This window comes from Suricata suricatta, chromosome 8, assembly GCF_006229205.1.
Source record: "Suricata suricatta isolate VVHF042 chromosome 8, meerkat_22Aug2017_6uvM2_HiC, whole genome shotgun sequence".
Lineage (NCBI taxonomy): Eukaryota > Metazoa > Chordata > Mammalia > Carnivora > Herpestidae > Suricata > Suricata suricatta.
The window spans coordinates 129,488,619-129,508,276 of NC_043707.1; the positions used below are offsets into that span (position 1 = coordinate 129,488,619).

Below are 19,658 nucleotides of genomic sequence, written 5' to 3' on the forward strand. Positions count from 1 at the left end.
TTGTTGGGTAGCCAATTTACAGCCAATCTGCAGAGATGACTGGGAGGGTGAAAGGCAATGCCCACCCCTCACTGGGACAGCTGTCTGTCCGACCCTGAGCCTAAACCCAGACATCTGTTCTGGGCCTGGCCATCAAGGCCTCATTCCAAGCTGATAATCCAAACCAGTCAAATGATGACAAACATCACCGAAACACCACTGAGGAGCCATGCCCGGCCTCACGCCTGCCGCCCAGGAGGGGCCCTGGGGTGTGGACAGGCCGGGACAGGCACGGGCATGGGCCCAGGCTGAGTCCAGACGGAGGCCCTCACCCCGGGGGCCAAGGATCAGGCAGTGCTCCGCTCCCAGCAGGGCAGGGAGGGCCAGGCGGCTATTTAAAGAGCCCAGCCCTCCCCCAGGACGGCTGCATCCCCCCTGGGCCCCCTCAGCACAGCCAGGGCCCGGGTACAGTGCGAGGCAGGGACACCAGTTCCAGCCCCACAGGCTGCAGGAGATCACGGTTCAGCCCAGTGGTCAGGATCCTTCTCCTCCAGGCCACCCAGGGATGCTTGCTGGATGCTGGGGGCAGAGGGCAGGGCCCGGCAGTGACTTGGGGGGCCCTCTGCTTCTTAGCAAACCCTCACTGATCCCTAGGATGCAGCTGAAGCCAAACACAGTGCCAGGTAGAGCCGAAGGAGGGGCAGCAGGCTGTGCCCAGCAAGACAGCCCATGGACGGTGGCCTTGAGCCATAGGTGGGGCCAGTACCTGAGTCTGCAAGCTAGTGGCATCCAGCACGGTGACCCGCGCCCCGCAGCTGGCCCACACGGCATCCTCAAGGCTCAGCAGGGTGCGGACGGGTCCTGGCCCCACAGTCAGGCACATGGGGGGGCTCTCCAGGTCCCAGGGGACGCCGCCTGCAGGGAGAGGAAAGAAGGAGGTCAGGAGGCGGGAGAGGCACTCTGTGACCCTTGGGAATCATCAGGAACCCTCAGGAGGGGACCCAGTGTGGTGGGGCGGTGGGCAACACCTTCTCGACCCTCTCTACAGCCCATCTCCCTCCGCCAGATGGTGGGGGTTGTTTGTATCTGCCTCCGTTGTGCCCCGCCCCCTCCGAGGGCTGAAACCCCCAATTCATCCCCCTTCTCTCCTCCTTCATCGCTCCCGCTTTCACTCCTTCCCTCTCTCCCTTTCCCTCTCTTCTGTTCATCCCACACACACTTAGTAAGCACCAAGTCCATGCCAGGCCCGGGGAAGAGCGCAGACTCTGCTCTCAAAGAAACCCCCTGGTTAGTCAGCGGTCCCCATATGAGGTGACAAGCAGGAGTGACCAGGCATGCACAGGGGACCTTGAGGAATTCGAGATAAAAGGGAAAACTCCGCACAGTCCTGGGGAAAACCAGGAAGGCTTCCCAGAAGAGGGAGCATCCACACAGTCCTGCCAAGAAGGCAGACACCATGGTGGGGAGTGCCTTGACCTGGTCCTGGTTCTGCTAGAAACATAGTAAGGACTTTGAGCACATCCCTCCCTTCTGAAGACCTCAGTTTCCCTATCGGTAAAATGGGGCAACCACCAAGAGGGTCTCTGAGGACTTTTCTACACGTTTCTGGCCATCTCAGAGATCTTGCTGTCTCGGGGCACTCTGTCACCTTTACCAAGATCTCTGATGACCTTCCTCCTCCAGAGATGCCGCCACCTCCAGGTACAGAAGAGGAAGTCTGAGAGGCCATTAGTCCTCAGTCCACCACCCCTGAGGACGGAACAGAACAAGAGACCTGACCTGGCTCTGAACGTGACTCTTCCCGCCCACCCCAGGGGTGCTCGGCCGAGCCAAGAACATGCCCAAATTCCCCCTGGCGTGCCAGCAGTGCCCGTGGAGACAGGTGTCTCTCTGAGGTCACATCCAAGGCCACACAGAACCCCGGGGGCCACCCGGTCTTGCCAGCACTGGGGGCGAGGGGGCGTTGAGAGGGAATCTGGGGCCTGCTCTGGAGACAGGCAGCAGCGGCTGGGGTCTGGGAAGAGGACAGAGCCTGCTGCTGGCTTGCCAGTGCCCGGCCACCCCCACAGCCTCTCCACCAGATCCTGAGCCAGCTGCTGGGGGCGGGGCATGAGGGGCACGGCGGAGCTGGGGGCCACCGGGGCACCCGGTGGAAACCACTGCTTGGGTGTTTCGGGAGGAGCCCTGGACGACAGATCAGATGCCTACTCCCCCCTCCCACCGACGCCCAGCTTTCCCTCTTCCTCTACCCCTCCCCCACCTGTAAAACAGCGTCTCCTCTCGCCCCTGTGTCCTACGTACGATTGGCAGACTCCCGGCTCAGCTAGGAGTTGGGGGATAGGGTCTTTCCAGTCCATGAACATGAACACAGAACCCTGGCTGCAGCCCCCAAACGTCTGCAAGACCTTGAAGAGGGGACTTCACCTCTCTGAGCCCCATCTGTAAAATGGGCATGGTGGCTGTGCCTGCAGAGGCCAGCACTGCAGGGTCACAGGGGGTGGCACTCAGTCAGAACTCTGACAGCCATTGTTACATGCCAGGTTGGCACTGCCAGGCACTCTTCCCGTGAACTGTTTCCTGAACTCCTGGCAAGCCTGTGTGGAAGATTCTATTCTTATCCTGGTTTTACACTGAGAAAACGGACACGGAGTTTAAGTAGCCAGCCCAAGCGACGCAGCTAGAAAGTAAGCAGTGCCCGTTAGCCCTCATTTGCTGTCATCTGCTACAAACAAGCAGTCTGTGGCAGCAGGCGTGGGCTCCTCCTGACTGATGTGACAGCAGAGACCCAGAGAGCGGAGAAACTGTGTGAAGCCACCCGAAGGGTGACAGGCCAAGCAGCGTGTGAACTCCCCTCACTGGCCCTAGCCTCTTCCCCAACCCTGCTGCCCCTTCGGCTTCCCAGGGATTTCCGAAGGGCTCTAGGACCAGGACTGGGGTCTAGGATGGTGAGTGACCACAAGGTGGCCAGGCCTCCACAAAGGACGCTGACCCCCCCCCCAGCAGCCCCACCCCCACCCCACCCCCAGACTCCAGAGCCACAAAATGCAAGGCTTCGGGCGCCCCCTGGTGGCCAGAAGTGGGTAGTGGGCATGTGTCAGAACTAGCGCTCCTGCCTCTGGAGCCAGGGTGGGGCTGTGACTTCTCCCAGCGGAGGAGCAGCTGGGCACGCTGGGACCACACGCAAAAACAGGGAAGTGGGGGCTCTGCCTCGTGGGCATACTGGTTTTCACCACCAGAGTCCTTGCACCGTCTACCCTGTACTTTTCTGGCACAGAGCACAGTCATGGCTGCCCAGGGTAGGGGTAGAGAGTAGATAGGGGGTAGGGGGTAGAGGGCAGGGGTAGGGGTAGTGGGTAGGGGGTAGAGGGTAGGGGGTAGAGGGCAAAGGGTAAGGAGTAGGGAGTCGGGGGTAGGGTCTGACAGCCCTGAGGATCCCATGTGCACGGACCTCTCCTCCACCTGCCGGTGTCTCCAGAAACCCCCTAAGGCCTGACTCCAGGAGAGAATGATAAACTGTGACAAAATTTAATAACAGTGATATTTTTATATCAAAAATGACACCAGACAGGCTCTGAGAGGCTCTAACGAGCGGAGACTCAGTTTCCCCGAGTGCACCAGGAGGGGCCAGAACTCCAGGGTTCCTCCCAGCCCTCACAATTTTAAATGCAATGACTTGGAGCTCCGGGCAGGGCCGGCCTCGTCCCCTCCTCGCCCCACAGTGGCTCTGGGTGAGCACGCACACGTCCTGGCACACGCATGCACACTCACACGCACTTGCCAGCCCCGAATGACAACCTATCCGTCTGGGCCCAGGCCTGGCTCTCATGCCAGATGAAGGGAGATGAAGATGCTGTCTCCTCCCCATGCCGGTCGCCCTTGGGGATGCACACCCAGCGGGGGCCACAGGGGCCAGGACACACAGGGAATGTCCCCGAGGCCCAAAGGGCAGCCTGAGCCTGGCAATGTAATGACGATGGCGACAGGAAGGAAGAGGCGCACGTCTCACTGCTCCCCAGGCTCCGTCTGGGCACCTGACTCATCACTTCAGGCCTTCACAACCACTCTGTGAGCTGAGGCTGTCTTCACACCCATTTCACAGGTGGGGAAAGCGAGGCTCAGAGCTCTCTCAAGGCTGGGACTCCATCCCAGGCAGCCTGACTCCTCAGTCCGTCCCCTTACGCATCCCACTGTCTGGTGATCCTGGCCCTCGTCCTCAGCATCTAACCTGGGACAGACCCACATACCCCGCCCCCCCCCCCCAGCCTGGTCGTGCTCCTCTGCCTGCTCAGAGACGGGGCGACAGAGGGCACCTGGGGGTAGCTCTGCTCAAACACAGTACTGGACAGGGACAGCAGCCACCTGAGTCATCTCTGGGTCCCAGTGCCCTGGCTCAGGGCCTCATACCTCATGGGCACTGAGTACTCATTGAGTGAGTGAATGGAATAATGAATGAATGAATGAATGAATGAATGAGTGAAGAAACAGGTAAGCAGAGGCTCCAAGGGGCAGCAAAGTGACCGCCATGACCACACTGCTCTTGGCCTGGGACTCCGGGGCCCTTCCAGCTCTGACGTATGGAATCCGTGTGGCCTGGTGGCCTTGGAACCCGGTCATGTCTCAACTACCACCGCAGGTCCCCAGGCGTTGGGCCCATCCCCAGATTGGCTCTGCACCTCTTACTTAGTAATTCCGGGCCTTCCCTTCTGCAATGAGCCAAATCACCAGCCAGGAATGGCCGTTTTACCGGGTCTCGGTCTCAGGCAAACCCAGGCAGGATGGTAAACCTGACCACAAACACGAATACTTCGTCCAGTACTGGCTCCAAATCCAGGACAAGGGTCTGTGTCCATATCTCCCCTTTTTATGAAGACATCCTAGCACTGGATCAGGAGCCCACCCTACTCTACTGTGACCTCAGCCTAATCACATCCCCAACAACCCTACTTCCAAGTAAGGTCACAGTCTCAGCTTCCAGGGACTAGCACTTGAACCTCTGGATTTGGGGAGGACATAAGTCAACCTATACTAGGAGATCTGGAGTCTAACCATTGGGGTTCAGCCCAGAGCCCAAGCAGAAAGACTCCACCCCCAGGGCGCCTGGGTGGCTCAGTCGGTTAAGCATCCGACTTTGGCTCAGGTCATGATCTCTGGGTTTGTGAGTTCGAGCCCCACAAAGGGCTCTGGGCTGACAGCTTGGAGACTGCCTTGGATTCTGTGTCTCCCTCTCTCTCTGCCTCTCCCCTGCTCACACTCAGTCTCTCTCTCTCAAAAATAAATTTAAAATTTTTTTAAAAAGAAAGGCTCCAAACTCTCATTTTCTCTAGGTGGGAAAAAGTCCCATAGGTGAGCCGAGTCCCAAACCCAGATGTCCTCAGGTGGATTATTACCAATTCCCAGACCCCCCAGGCCAGTGGGAGTACCAGAGAGGGCTCCAGCAGCACAGAGCTGGGGAGACTGGCCCAGGAGCTCTGGGGCTGGAACAGGGTATAAATATCTGAGGCCTCCCCCCAGCTAGGTCATGGGCCAGGAAGATGATTCCAGACCTCATGCAGCTAGAGTGAAAGGTGATGGGGAGGGATCCCCCCAACCCTACACCATGAGGCAGGTCCTGAGAGCCCCCCCACCTTCCTGCCTGGACCACCTCTAGAGGATGCCACAGAAAGAATGGGGGAGGGGGAGGCCAGGCGAGACAAGGCGACTCCCAGAGGCCTCCGTGGCCAAAACCAAACCGAAACCCCAGAAGGTGGGCTCCCGAGAGAGAGGGTGAGCCCAGACTCACCTGGCCAGCTGGGCGTGACGGCCTCCCAGCCAGCCTCCCTGCCTCCTCTCCCCTCCACCAGCTGGAGGGCATGCACCCAGACACTCCCAACACTTCCCTCTACTTCCCGTTGGCTGAGACAAACCCAAGGCCCGCCCTGCGCAGCCATCTGCTCCCAGACCTTGCCCCTCCCACTGCCCCCTCTGGCTACTGCCCAGCTTCAGGAAGCCATGCTTTGGAGAAGCCTTTGCCCACCAGTCCCCTCCCCAAGCCCAGGGCGTCAGGCTCTCAAGTGCCACCCTGTGTCCCCTTCCGACCCTCAGTGTGATGAATAATCAGAAGGTCCCTACTTGTCCACTTGACTAATTCTGTCTCTCGATAGAGGCTACATACTCTGGGAGGGCAGGGTCACGTCTGTCTCGCCGGCCACCAAATCTGTGGCACATACTAGGTGCTCAGTACATACCTGGTGGACAAATGTCTGCAGCAGCTAAGTTGAGAGAACTGCTAGCACATTGCAAACTTCTCCTTCGGGCCCGATGGCCCCTGCTCTGCCCCGAGAAGCCAACACCCTCTTAGGTCTAGAGAGACGCCTAGCCCGGCAAGAGGACCTGGGTTCGAGCTCGCCCACGGGACTTTAGGAAGTCCCCTCCCGCCTGGAAGGTGAGGGTGTGGAGTCTAGTGGTCCCCAGTGGGCTTTCCGGTCCTGACAAAGTGCCAGGCTCTAGCCCTGGGCTGAAAGCCAATGGTTCAACCCCAAGCCCCTACCATAGGTTGTGTTATGTCCCCCGCAAAATTCATAGGTTCACATCCTAAACCCCAGGACTTCAGAGTGTGACCTTATTTAGAAGTAGGGGTGAGTTAAGATGAGGTCACACTGGGGGAGGGCGGGCCCCGAATCTAATAGGACAAAGGGAGGCGGCCATGTGAAGACAGGTCCTGTGGCTGCAGGCCAGGGAAGCCCCGGGAGGTGGAGGGGGTCTGGAGGCTTCTCTCCCTCGTCGGCCTCGGGGAGAATCGATGTGGCAGCGCCCTGGTCTTGGACGTCTGGCCTCCAGGGCACGAGACGGTGCAGAGTGAGGCGTCCTGCCTCAGTGGCCCCAGCAATCTCACAGCCCTCACCTCTTCCCACCCCCAGTGCCCAAACTGGGAAGTCAGGAACCAGGAGGCAAAGGGCCGAGGGCAGCCCACAGCGGGGCGCAGGGCGGCCAGAGCGGGGAAAGGCGGGCACGCAGGGCTCAGCGGGAGCCTCGGGGTGAAGGTCCCTTTGGAAACCCCCCCGCCCCCCGTTTAGATCTCCAACAATTAGAGTCTGCGTGTATATTCTCACGCATGCAATGTCTGTCAGTGAGAAGGAATTTTTTCCCTCCCTCTTCCCCCTTTAATTAAAAACTATAAATGCCTTATCAAAAGCTAATTAAAAATACCAACACAGTGCCAAGTGGCAAAAAAATAGCTCAGTACAAATATCCGTTTATATCCCTGCAACAGGCAGTGATGACGAAGCAATTAGGGGCTCTCTAAGGAGGGAGGGGAGGGGGAGGGGAGGAGGGAAGGGGAAGGGGGAGGGAGGGAAGGGGAAAGAGGGAGGGGAGGGGAGGAGGGAGGGAGGGAAGTGGAGAGGAGAGGAAAGGGGAGAGAGGGAAGAGAGGAAGGGAGAGGGGAGGAGGGAAAGAAGGGAAAGGGAGGAGAGGGGAGAGGGAGGGGAGAGGAGGAGGGGGACAGGTCTATGATTGCCGAGCTCCAGACTCATCAGCCCCCTCTGGGCACATGGGGGGTGGCTGCCCTCCCCCTGCCAACACATACCTTGGAACTGGGAGCTGAACATGCCACCCAGGCACAGGGGCCACGGGCTTCTGTGTGGCGGGCACAGCCCCTCCCCGCCTGCGCCCCCAGCACCTGCACTTCTCCCGACAGGGAGGATCCAGACAAGGCGCACACGTGAAAGTCTGCCCCCCTCCCGGTGCCCAGCAGCGCCAGCCTGTTAGCCTTGCCCTCCAGACACCATGATCTGTCGTCCACGGCTCGGTAGCGTAACAAGTTCAAACGCTTAACTCCATTAGGCACTCACCGTGCCAGGCCCCAGGCTTTGCCTTTGCTGGGTTGTTGAACCCACCGGGACCCATGCACAGTGGGGACTGACATGATGCCCGTTTTACAGATGAGGAGACCCAGGGGCAAAGAGAAACTGATCACCGAGGGACATAATCATCAACAGGGCAGTGAAGTGACCCCAGACCCCAGCGTCTTTGTGACCCCCGAACCCTGCTCTCTGCAGAGTTTCCTGCTAATGGGGTGAGCTGCCTGCATGGTAGTGAGCTGCCTGTTCCTTCCAGGACCCCAGTGCGGACCAGGAATCTCTAACTACTCCCAGACTCCCTGACTTGTTTCTGAGCTGCCTCCCAGGCCTGCCTCCTCCCAGCACTCTGGGGCAGGATCCAGCTCCCAGTCAGTGCCCCAGGCCACCCCCCACTGCCCCCAGCACTGCCGTCCTCACCGCTGGTCCGAGGGTAGGCGGCGACGGTCCCATCCTGCAGACCGGCAAACAGGTGGAAGGGGCTGTGCCGCAGGCAGAGCACGGGCTGCAGGCCTGGGCTCTGGCAGGTCGCTAGGCACTGGGTGCCTGTGTCCACGCTGCCGTAAACCAGGATGCTGTGGGGAGAGACCTGAGTGACTCATGAGCCCCCTACCCCCACTGCCCCACAGGCCTCCTGGGAAGAGGGGTCCGAGGGCTCCCTGTGGTGTCCCTGCCAGTCTGCTGTTCCACCCTTCAGGAGCTTGGACCTGCCCATGGGTGGCTCTTTTGAGGATGACGCTCTCCCCACCCCCTGCTGCAGGGAGAACGGGGTGGGGGTCTCAGAGGAGAGGTGGCTTGATCAAGGTGCTAAGAAGACTGTTTTCAGAGGGCGCCTGGATGGCTCTGTTGGTTAAGCAGCCGACTTCTGCTCAGATCATGATCTCACAGTTCATGAGTTCAAGTCCTGTGTGGGACTCTGTGCTGACAGCTCAGAGCCTGGAGCCTGCTTCAGATTCTGTGTCTCCCTCTCTCTCTGCCCCTCCCCGCCTTGCACTCTCTCTGTCTCTGAAAAAAAGACTGTTTTCAGAACCACCCAGACCCAAGTGGGAATCCAGACATTCCACCTTCCAGCGGACTGACCCCAAGCTGCTGTGCCTCAGTTTCCTCCATAAAATGGGGCAATGATGCCGGCTTCACAGCCAAAAGAGAAATGAGGCCCTGACCCACGCCTGCCGCCCAGACCCCTCACCTGCCATCCTGGAGCCCGAGGCAGATGGTCGGATGCACAGTGGCTGGGGGCTCAGCGGCCGCCTGGCTCTCGTCTCTGCTCTCCCCTTCCTCTGGCTCGGGAATGTACTCCATGCAGAGCACAGGGGCCGCCAGCGGGAAGGACTTGACCGTGCGCGGGGAGGGCCGGTTCAAGGAGAAGATCTCAACCTGGCCCCCTGCACCTTCCTGCCCGCCCCCGACCTGTGGCAAAGACCCAGAGAGGCCATCAGGCACAGTTGCCAGAGCAGGGCCCCTGTCCTCCCAGCAACCTGCCCCAAACTTCTACTTGTGCTGAGGTTAGGAGTGGTCCCCCCACCCCTGCCCCCATACATCCTGCTGTCACTGGAGGTCACGCTTCCCAGTTGCCATGGCAACAAGTTAAATTCAAGGCCCAAATGAAATCAGGTAAGGAATTAAGGCAGACTAGATACCAAGTCAGCTCTATTTCCCTATCTTTAGGGTGAATTTCAACCAACCAATTTCAACCAATCAACCAACAGTGAACATACATGTGCTCCTTAAAAATGTTCTTCTCTGTCTATTTACCATTCTATTTCTATGTCTAGTGCATGGTAGGCATTTAATATATACCTGTTGAATGGATGGACAGACAGATAAATGGATAGATGGAAACAAGAGATAGAAAAGTGGGTAGATAGATGGACAGATGGATGGATAATTATATGGATAATTGGATGGGTGGATGATTATATGGATTGATGGATAGATGGATAGTTGAATGGTTGGTTGAATGGACAGATGGTTAGATGGACGGATGATTGGATTAATGGTTGGCTTGATGGCTGGATGACTGCTTGCATGGTTGGTTAGTTGGTTGGTTGGATGGATGGATGGATAGATAGATGATTGGATGGATGGATGGATGGAAGGATGGAAGGATAGATAGATGGAAGGAAAAATGAATGGATGGATGGAAGGATGGATGGATGGATGGATGGTTAGATAATTGGTTAGAGAGTTGGATGATTGGATGGATGGATGGACAATTGTTTGGATAGTTAAATGATTGGATAGATGGATGGATCGATAGATCAATTGATGGTTGGATGGATGGATGAATGGTTGGATGGATGGATGGATGGATGGATGGATGGATGGATGGAAGAATGGAAGGATGGAAGGATGGATGGATGGAACAACGGAAGGATAGATGATTGGTTGGTTGGTTGGATGGATGGATGGATGGATGAATATACCACATGCGAGAAACTGGGGAAATAGTGAGGAACAAATCACCCTCAGAGAGGACACTCGGGGTGGACTCTGAAGGGTGAGCCAGTGTTCCTGCCTGAGCACCTAGGTACAGGAATGAGCCGGAGCTAGAAAGTGACCAAAGGGGTAGGAGGTGGAACCTCAGGGAGCCTATGGGAGAACACAGGCTGCACCACAAAGAGCATAAGGGGACCTATTTGAATTGAGAGGCTTTGCCAGGAGTCCCGGGGGAAAGAGGTGGGTGGGGATCTCTGCAAAACAAGAGCAATAACCAGCCCTGCTTCCTGACCCCCCAGGGTAAAGACCCTGACACCCGGGTACTCTGCACAGCGTGTTCCTTCCCTTCATGGCACATATGGCCAATTCCAAGAGTCAGGCTCACTTCTTTGTTGCCTGGTTTTCTGTGGTCCTTGGTGAAGTTGCGTGTGCCAATTCTGAGCACAGAGCCTGGCACAGAGGTTCCCAGGAAGACCTTCCCGGCTGGAGGTGCACATCGCAGGGGCCAGCAGGTGGGCAGCATCCTCCAGCACCCCGGGGCTTCCTGGTGCCACCCTCCCTGCTTCTGTCCTGAGGCAAGACCCCTGGCCGGGTCCGGGAGTGACTTACCCACAGGTAGCCTTGTGGAAGGGACGTGCTCACCGCCGAGAAGCCCAGCAGGGGACAGCTGACAGGACTGTGGACCAGGGCCCCGAGCTGCAGAGACACACAAGGCACATGCAGGGCTAGGCATCGAGGTGCCAGAGATGCCACTCTGTGGCAGCAGAACCTCTGTCTGAACCACCTGTGGGGTCGTCAAGCCTGCAGATTCCTGGGCCTGATTCAGGCCCCAAATGCAAATCCCTGAGAGAAAGGGGGCCGGGAGAGCGACAGGTCTCATAGGATCTCCAAGCAGTTCCTAACCACTCAGAGTTGACTGGTGCTCTTCTAGAACCTTCTGGCTAGGAGGTGCCCTAATGCTACTCAGGGCCAGCCATGGACTTTTCAAACAAAGCAACGTCCAGATAAGATTTGATGAAAACCACTAACGCCCACCCCCCCAATTGCACACATGGGAAAATGAGACCCACAGAGGACACATGACTGCCCTAGGCCACGGGAAGAGTGACGGGGCCTGGCCTGCCATCCCCCTAGGTCTCCCTCCAGAGAAGCACAGTAGTGAAGGAAAGGGGGCTGGACCTCTGGCTCCACCCCAGTCACCATCAGAACCCTGTGCAGACGAGCCCACCAGCACTGGAGGGCTGAGTGGCTTGTGCAGGCTGCCCGTGGGGGCCGGGACTCCGTCTGCACTGGGCTGTCACCAAGAGCCACTGGCTGCTTGCTCCTCCTATATCCGCTGCCCCAAACGCCACACCAGAGGGCTCTCTGGGGCCTGTTTTCTGAGCTAGACCCCGCCAGTCTGTCTCTATGGCCAGGACAGCGGTCTGAGGAGATGGCCGGCCCTGTTGTGGACTTGCTGGAACCCGGGGCCAGCGGGAGGGGAAGGAGGCTGAGAAGGGGACAGACCAAGCTTCCCCACCCAGGAATTGCCGCCAACACGGGACCTTTGCTGGGCAGGTGCTGCCCTCTGCTGGTGGCCCCGGCCAGAGAGGTCACCGCATCCGGTCCCCTCATTCAGAAGTCAGCACACCTGAAATTCAGGGAGTGGGCATGGGAGGCACATGACTGGCTCAAGGTCACACAGCACGTCAGCAGCAGAGTCAGGGCTGGGATTCAGAGTTCCAGCTCCTTGCCTGGCGCCCTTTCCACTCTAGGCAGTTAATTCTGCCCAGAGGCCAGGCTGCCCTCCCACAGGCCTGGGCAGTGCCCGGTCCCCATGTTTGCATGGCTGGGAGCGCTAGAGGCTCCCCTTGCCCTGGCCCCTGGGCGCTCTCGGGCCCCTGCTCCTTGTCATTTTGCTTCACCGTCAGCCCACCCAGCTGAGGCTGCCCAGCACCCTCTGCCAGGTGGCTGCCCCCATCCTCACAGGGGGCAACCGCAGCCCTGGCTCAGATGTTTCCATGGCAACTCCAGGGGGCCTGGAAGTCAGCTGCATTAACAAAGCCCAGGTCCAAAGTGATGGCAACAACTCAAATGGCTCCTTGGACAGGCAAGGCCCTGGACCCAGATGTCCCACCTGTGCCAAGAAGCCAGCTCTCCCAAACCGAGACGCCCGGCCAGCGCAGCAGAGAGTGGCTGGGGGGCTGGGGAGGGAGAGGCTGTGGAGGTGCCCAGCCTGGGCTCCAGTCCCAGCTCAGCTGCTACCAGCTGGTGGCCCACAGGCCAGTTCCTCACACTCATGCAGGCCCTGACATCGCATCAGGATAGTCGTGGGGACTGGAGAGGTGGACATACAGCACTTGGCACGGGGCCGGGTGCCCAGCGGCCACTGCCGCTTACCAAGGGCTTAAGGTGCATTACCTCACCTAATGGGCAGGACCAGGCCAAGAGGGGAGGCTGTGGCAGGGCTGGGAGGCAGGGGAGTCCTGGCCAGTGGTGGCCAGGACAGGGGTACTCGGCCAACACGCTAAGGCCTGAGTGAGCCTGGAGCAGACCCTCTGCAGGTCTGGGCCACAGCCCCGGCCCCGTGCGGGGCTCCGTCCTAGAGTACCCCAGCTCGGCGAGGTGCACCCCTATCCCTCTCGGCCCACAGCGGGGACAGCTTTGCACTGAAGCCTCCAGGGACAGGCCCCCAGCCCGATGGGTGCCACCACGGGTGCCGCTAGGGTGACCCCACGGCTGTCACACCTTCCGAAACTCTTCGGGAACACACACTCATGCCTTCCCAGGGGCCAGAATGTCCTCGGATCTTTGCTTCCATCTCTTGAACTCTGCACGGACGCCACACGACAGCCAGGCAGTACTTGGCGAGAAGCACAGGGTGGGCTAAGGCAGCCTTCCCAGCGTCACTCAGCTGGCGCGTGTGGGGCCGGAGGGCAAGCCCAGGGATGGGTGCGCCCGATGATGTCCTCTCGAGGAAGGTCTTGGCGTGGCCCAGCCTGGGCACCAGCCACCCACCAGCACCGAGTGAAGAAATGTTCCTTCCTTCAGCCCCCATATCCCTGCTCCTTCGAGAGGGAGAACCCAACACAGACCCGCATCCTGCTGGCAGGACACATCACGGACCTCGTCCCCACGGGGCCGGGGCCAGCGAGCGTTTCCTGGAAGGGCAGACGGAGTCCCGGGCTCCCATGAGGCCAGCTGCAGAGCCCGCGTCCTGGGGAGAGGCGGCAGGCCGGGAGGCAGGCCTAGACAGTGGCCAACATGCTCATATCTGTTCCTGAGCTGCTTGGACAAGGCCCTGGCACTCCGGGCCCCTAATTCATCCGGCCACCTACGCAGAGCTGATGGGACACATCTGCCCGGCCCCGGGGTGGGAGGCAGGGGTGGCAGAGCAGAAGTGGTGTCTTGGGACCCAGCAGATGGGAACACGCAGGCTCTGCTGTGTCCCCCAGGAGCACCACAGGCTCACCAGACGGCAGGAGGAGGAGGGCTCCGCGGGGGCGGAGGCTGCTCCCCATCCTATGCACCCCCAGGCCCTGAGGCCGCCACATGAGGTGGAGGAGGCAGAAGATGGCCCCCCAGGCAAGTGGGGGGTCCCTGCAGGGCAGCCCTGGAAACAGCAACTTGTCTGTGACTTTACTACCTTCGAACAACCTGAGCCCTGGACTCCCGAGAGTCCCCGGCAGTCACCAGGGCAGGGAGCGGGGCGGCTGGAAGTCTCCCCAGGTCAACCTTCTCCGCAGGAGTCCATGGACTCCAGTCAGTGGATCCTGACCAACCCGCACTCCATGGACTCTGCCCTTCTACCCGACCCCTGCCTGGCCCATAAGAACCCGCCCGGCACGCTGGGAAGGAGCTTACAAGACTCAGCAGGGCCTCTCCATTAATCGATAAATAAAGACTGAAGGCCTTCAAAGGCCGGCTTCCCTATGCCCTGTAGAAATGAGCGGCATCTGTCCTCCACCCCACCCCCACCCCAGAAATGTTTGGTGGGGGGACCGACACCAGGGAAAACACCAGCCAAGCTAGTGAGAGGCAGAAAAAGCAGACTCGGGCTCAAGAAAACGCTCCTCCCCCAGTGGGCACGGCCAAGCCCAGCCTCGAGGGCAGCTGGGCAGACCACAGTTAACCCTGGCCTGGCACAGATGCCTCGCGAACAGGCCTGCCCCCATATTGTTGTTGCTGCTCTGGCCGCTGGCCGGGCAGCAGTGCCAGGAACCTCACCCGTCCCTCACCGCACCCCTAAATTAGGCTGTGGCACGCGGACCAGGCCACCACCTCCCAACACCACTTCCTGCCCTCTCAGCCCCCCTCTAAACCCTCATCAAATTGGCCAGCCCGACCCCAGCACCCTCCCCGAACGTGCGCCCGTGTCCCCTGCCCGCTGCCTCCTCTAGGACCAGGACGGGAGGGAGGACAGTGGGGCCGAAGCAGTCCCACATTGAAGGGAATATCCTAACGCAGTTCTGGGGAATAAAAATTAAGGCCGAAGAATCCACACGAATGATCGGTGAGGCTTAAACAAAGGCAGAAACGGACTCTGTGCTTGTACGACTGTGCCTCCCCCTCATCCCAATACAAGCGGCCAAACCAAGGTCACGATGTGCTGACCTTTTTAAGTATGACCTTGATGATCAGGATCAGGCGAGTTCCCCTTGCTCCCCTCGCTCTAGTCCAGCCCCACCTCCACCTGCACCACGTCCTGCCACGGCTGGGCGGGACCCCCGGGACCCCCACCCCTGCCAGGGTCTGAGTCACCCTCTCAGTATCTTGCTCCCTTCAGGAGCCACAGTTCACGCTGTCCCACAACAGCCCAAGGAGTCAGGTGCTCTTTCCAAAATGTACACCGGCCCGTGCTGCTCCCCTGCGTGGAGCCGTCCTTGGGGTCACCTGGCCCCGAGAATGAAACCCAAACCCGACCAGCCTGGGAAGCCAGCTGGCCCGGCGCCCACATCGGACCTCATCGCCGGCCTCCCCGCCAGGCTCCCCAAGCTGCCACTGCCCACATTGCTCCTCCGGGCTGCTATCTGTCTTCAATACTCTTCCCCTGGGCCCTCAGGGGACTGGGCCAGCTTGCCGTCCAGGTTAAATGCCACCTCCTCCAAGAGACCCTCCCTGCCCCCTCGTGTGGCCCCACCTCTATATCCTTCACAGCTGATTCATTTTCTCTGTAACCACATCACTCTTCTGCATGTCCCTGTGTCAGCCGGGGGTACCGCTGTCTCTCTCCGGGCTGAAAGCTACAGAGCGTGGGGACCTTGTATGTTCTGGCCATATGACCAGTGTCCAGTACAGGGCACATGGTAGGTGCTCAAAAATTATATGCCAAGCAGACAAGAGAATGAACAAGTGAATGAATGAACGAGTGAGTGAATGAACAATTGAATGAATGAATGAACAAGTCAATGAATGAATGAACAAGTGAATGAATGAATGAATGGACAAGTGAATGAATGGAAATCTCAAGGGTGTGTACTTCCAGCTGTTTAGTGCCTGAGTCTACACCCCAGTCAGCTTGTCTCTTGGGGCTTATGTTTCTGGGCCTAGGTCCCAAGCCTGTTCCTGCGCCCCTAAGCTCACATGACCTTCTCACCCAGGGAGGAAGATGGGCAGGGATTACTCCAGAGGGAGGGGCCAGGACATCGGGGACAGTGACAGGGAAGCGAGCATCCCCATGGTTAAAAACACAGGAGCCGGAATCAGGCAAAGCCAGGTTCCGATTTCTGGACCCATCCCTAAGCGCTAGTTTTTTTAGAAAATGATACCACCTCTCTGTGCCTTAGTTTCCTAAGCTGTAAAACTGATCTAGAAACATCTATGCACAGGGTTCTTATAAATATTAAAACAAGAGAGTCGTGGCAAAGCACGGAGGGGGGTATACAGTAGGTGCCTGACACGCGGAGGCGTGACGGCTCCTGGCTGGCAGCCTCAGACAGGGTCCCACCCACGGTCTGGCAGTCACTTGGGCATATTCCGGCCTCTCTCCTCAGCTGGAGTCACGCCACCAGCTGATGAGATCATGCTATTTGTTAGCTCCAAACCAGGGAATTTTCCATTCACTTGACCCACAAGAGGCGTTCGTCCCCCTGGTTTTGATGGGAACACGGGCTCCCAGAGCCGCAGGTCTTGACTGACTGTTTCTGTGAGAGGTGGGGAAGCCGGGCCTGCAGCCAGGCCCCCTCACGCAGTGGGCACCCCAGAAACCCACCTTCGTGGTGGGCTCAGCAGGACCCATTCCACTCACCTGAAGGCTGAGGCCCCGGGAGGAGAAGGCGGGAACGCAGCAGGCCAGGATGGGGCACCAGAACGGGGCCCTGCTCTTCTTGTCCTCGTCAGGGCATAGCCAGCCCGGCTGGTTCTCCTCCCCTGTGGGAGAGGAAGGAGGCGGGTCAAGGCGGTCCAGCCCTGGGAGCCCCGGGGCCACCCCCAGCCCCACGCCTGCCTGCCCAGCCCTGCCTGCTCAGCCCTCGCTGAGGGTCCCAGGCAGCCAGTGGTGGAACCTAAGGCTCGGGTCCTGGCTGGCCTGCCCTGTTGCTGAGCGGCCTTGCGCAACTTCCCCAACTCTAAGCCTCAATTTCTCCACCTAAAAGCGCCCTGGTGCTGAGGTTGCTGTGAGGATCCGGTGAGACAGGAGGTGAGAGAGGGTTTCAAGAAGCGCTGTGATGCTGAGCACAGTCCAGGCCCTGCTGCCTTGACTGAGAGTCTAGAGGCTTCCGGACCTGCTTCTAGAGGTGGGAGATGGCCCCCAAAACATGCTGGAAGACAAGCTGACTGAGCCATGCCGCTCCCCACCGCGGCTGTGAGGACGGCGGCCAAGAGGATGGCTGTCTCCTGTTTCCTTTGAGACCCACCCTGAGCCCAGAGTGGCCACATGTGCCTCCAAGTCCCCAGGCCAGCTGGACGGGGCCCCGACCCCGGACTCACATCTGGACACCTCTGCACTCACATCTGCCAGGCTATGCTCTGCAATGTCTCCTTCACATGGGTCAGGGCTCCCTCACACGCCACCTCCTCCAAGAAGTCCTCCCTACCACCCCTCACACGCCACCCCCTCCAAGAAGTCCTCCCTACCACCCCTCACATGCCACCCCCTCCAAGAAGTCCTCCCTACCACCCCTCACACGCCACCCCCTCCAAGAAGTTCTCCCTGACCACCCCTCACATGCCACCCCCTCCAAGAAATCCTCCCTCACCACCCTGGCTAACCTGGCCCCCATCTCTGAAACCAGTCCAAAAGACCACATCTTATTTCCCACACAGCCTCACCTCAATCTAAGATCATTTTGTCTGTTCCCTAGTTTGTGGTCTGTCTCCTTAGGTCTCTGGAATGTCACCTGGAGGCGGCGAGACCTGGTATGTCTTGTTTGCCACGGTCTCCCTGCACGTGGGAAGTGCTCCGCAATCACGGGCTGATGGGGTGGATATAGGGGGCGGGGCGTTTGCACCCCACGCGGGGACAGCAGGGGCACGGCATGGTGGGGACACCGACTGTGTGTCCACGTGCAGGCTACAGACATGTTCCCAGCACAATCAGAATCACCATGTTCACTTTAAGGGCAATGAGACCGACCCTGGGAGATTAGGTAACTGACTGGGTCACGTGCATGGCCTGGTGGCAGAGTCCAGATGGGGACCTGGGTCTGACCGACTCTAACGCCATCTTCCAGCGAGGCCCGTGGGCATCACTGACCCTGGACAACCAGGAGAGAGCTCTGCCCCGGAGAGGGGGAGCCAGGGTCCCAGGACAGAGGCCCCAGGTGGGAGGGGCCACTTCCTGCAGTGCCATCGGGCTGAGGGGCACCTAGAGCTTCGGGCCTGGGAGCAGAGGCCTTCCACAGCAGCAGCCATCCCCACCCCCGAGTCCGCTCAGTGGCGAGGAAGCAGTCAGGACTCGGGCCCACCCTGGCCCAGCTGAGCGAGTGTCAGCCCAAGATGGCCCACCAGCCAGACAGGTGTCCTGCACTAACTACTGCCCCTACAGTCATTCCCTCACAACAGCCAGAGCCATCCCACTAAACTTCCGCTGGACCTCACCATTCCTGCATCTGTTGAGTCCTGTCCACCTGGGATAAAATCCAACTCTTTGAGAACTGTGAGGATGCTTCTTCCCTCCCTTCCCTCCCAGCCTCCTCCCTTGCTCACAGGCTCCACTGTCCTAGGCTTTTCCTCAGCAGCTTGAATAGGCCCAGGGTGTTCCTTCCACCCGGGAAGTGGTCCTCCGCCCTCCAGGGCCAGCTCCCCTCCTCCCCAAGGTTGTCTGTCACCTTCCGGGAGTGGCCCTAAGTGACCATCACGCTCCCCTGTGCCTCCATCACTTTCCATGTCAGCCCCAGTCTGTCAGAGCCCTTAACACAGTTTCTGGCTTTTTACCGGCTTGCCTCATTTCTCCTCTGTATGTGTGCATGTGTGTGCGTGAGTGTGTATGTGCATGCATGAGTGTGTGTGTGCGAGCATGAGTGGGTGCATGTGTGCATGCATGTACACAGTACCTGCATGAGTGTGTGTGTGCATGAGTGTGTGGACATGTGTGTACCTGCATAAGTGTGTGTGTGTGAGTATGGGTAAGTGTGTGCATGAGACTGTGCATGTGTGTGCATGAGACTGTGCACGTGTGTGCGTGTGTGGGGTATGTGCACATGTGTCTGCAAAAGTATGTGTGTGTACATGTGTGCACATGTGTGTGCCAGCATACATGTGTATATTCCTGTGTGTGCATGTGTGTGTTCCTGTACAAGTGTGTGTGAATTGTGTGCATGTGTTCATGTGTGTGCCTGCATACGTGTGTGTGCATGGGTGTGTGTGAGTGTATGTGCAATATGTGCACGAATGTGTGCATGTCACACACGTGTGTGCCTTCATAAGTGTGCAAGCATGTGTATGAGTGGTGTGTGTGTGCACGAGTGTTTGCCTGCATAAGAATGTGCATGAGTATGTGCATGTGGGTGTGCCTGTATACGTGTGTGTGCATGCAAGTGTGCAGGAGTGGGTGTGGGTGGGTGTGTGCGAGTGCCTGCATAGATGTGTCTGCATGCACGTGTGCAGGAGTGTGTGTGAGCAGGAGTGTTGCAGTGTGTGTGTGTGCACATGTGCATGAGTGTGTGTGTGCAGGAATGTTGCAGAGTGTGCGCACATGTGCATGAGTGTGTGTGTGCGCGCACAGGAATGTTGCAGAGTGTGTGTGCACGTGTGCATGAGTGTGTGTGCAGGAATGTTGCAGAGTGTGTGTGCATGTGTGCATGAGTGTGTGTGTGCACGAGTGTTACGGAGTGTGTGTGTGCACGTGCAAGTGTGCCCGCAGGCTCCCCAGCCACTCCTGTGTTCTGAGGTATGTCAGTCACATCTCAATAAAGGCTTCTAAAAATGCCACCACCACCAGAGAAAGAAGGTGGCATGTCGGCCACAGTGAAGGGAGCTGGGACGAGG

At 58.8% G+C, this 19,658-nt stretch overlaps 1 protein-coding gene across 6 annotated transcripts in view; it reads right to left on the minus strand.

Annotated features, from left to right (window-relative positions):
- Positions 1 to 19,658, minus strand: part of ARHGEF10L (Rho guanine nucleotide exchange factor 10 like) — a 105,575-nt gene that overhangs the window by 29,778 nt on the left and 56,139 nt on the right. For all 6 annotated transcript variants that reach the window (XM_029947671.1, XM_029947670.1, XM_029947669.1 and 3 more), the window contains 5 exons: positions 16,480 to 16,601; positions 10,863 to 10,949; positions 9,004 to 9,224; positions 8,235 to 8,389; positions 746 to 894 (listed from right to left, as the gene is read on the minus strand). In XM_029947671.1, the coding sequence (XP_029803531.1) occupies positions 746 to 894; positions 8,235 to 8,389; positions 9,004 to 9,224; positions 10,863 to 10,949; positions 16,480 to 16,601 (734 nt within the window). The remainder of the gene's footprint in view (positions 1 to 745; positions 895 to 8,234; positions 8,390 to 9,003; positions 9,225 to 10,862; positions 10,950 to 16,479; positions 16,602 to 19,658) is intronic.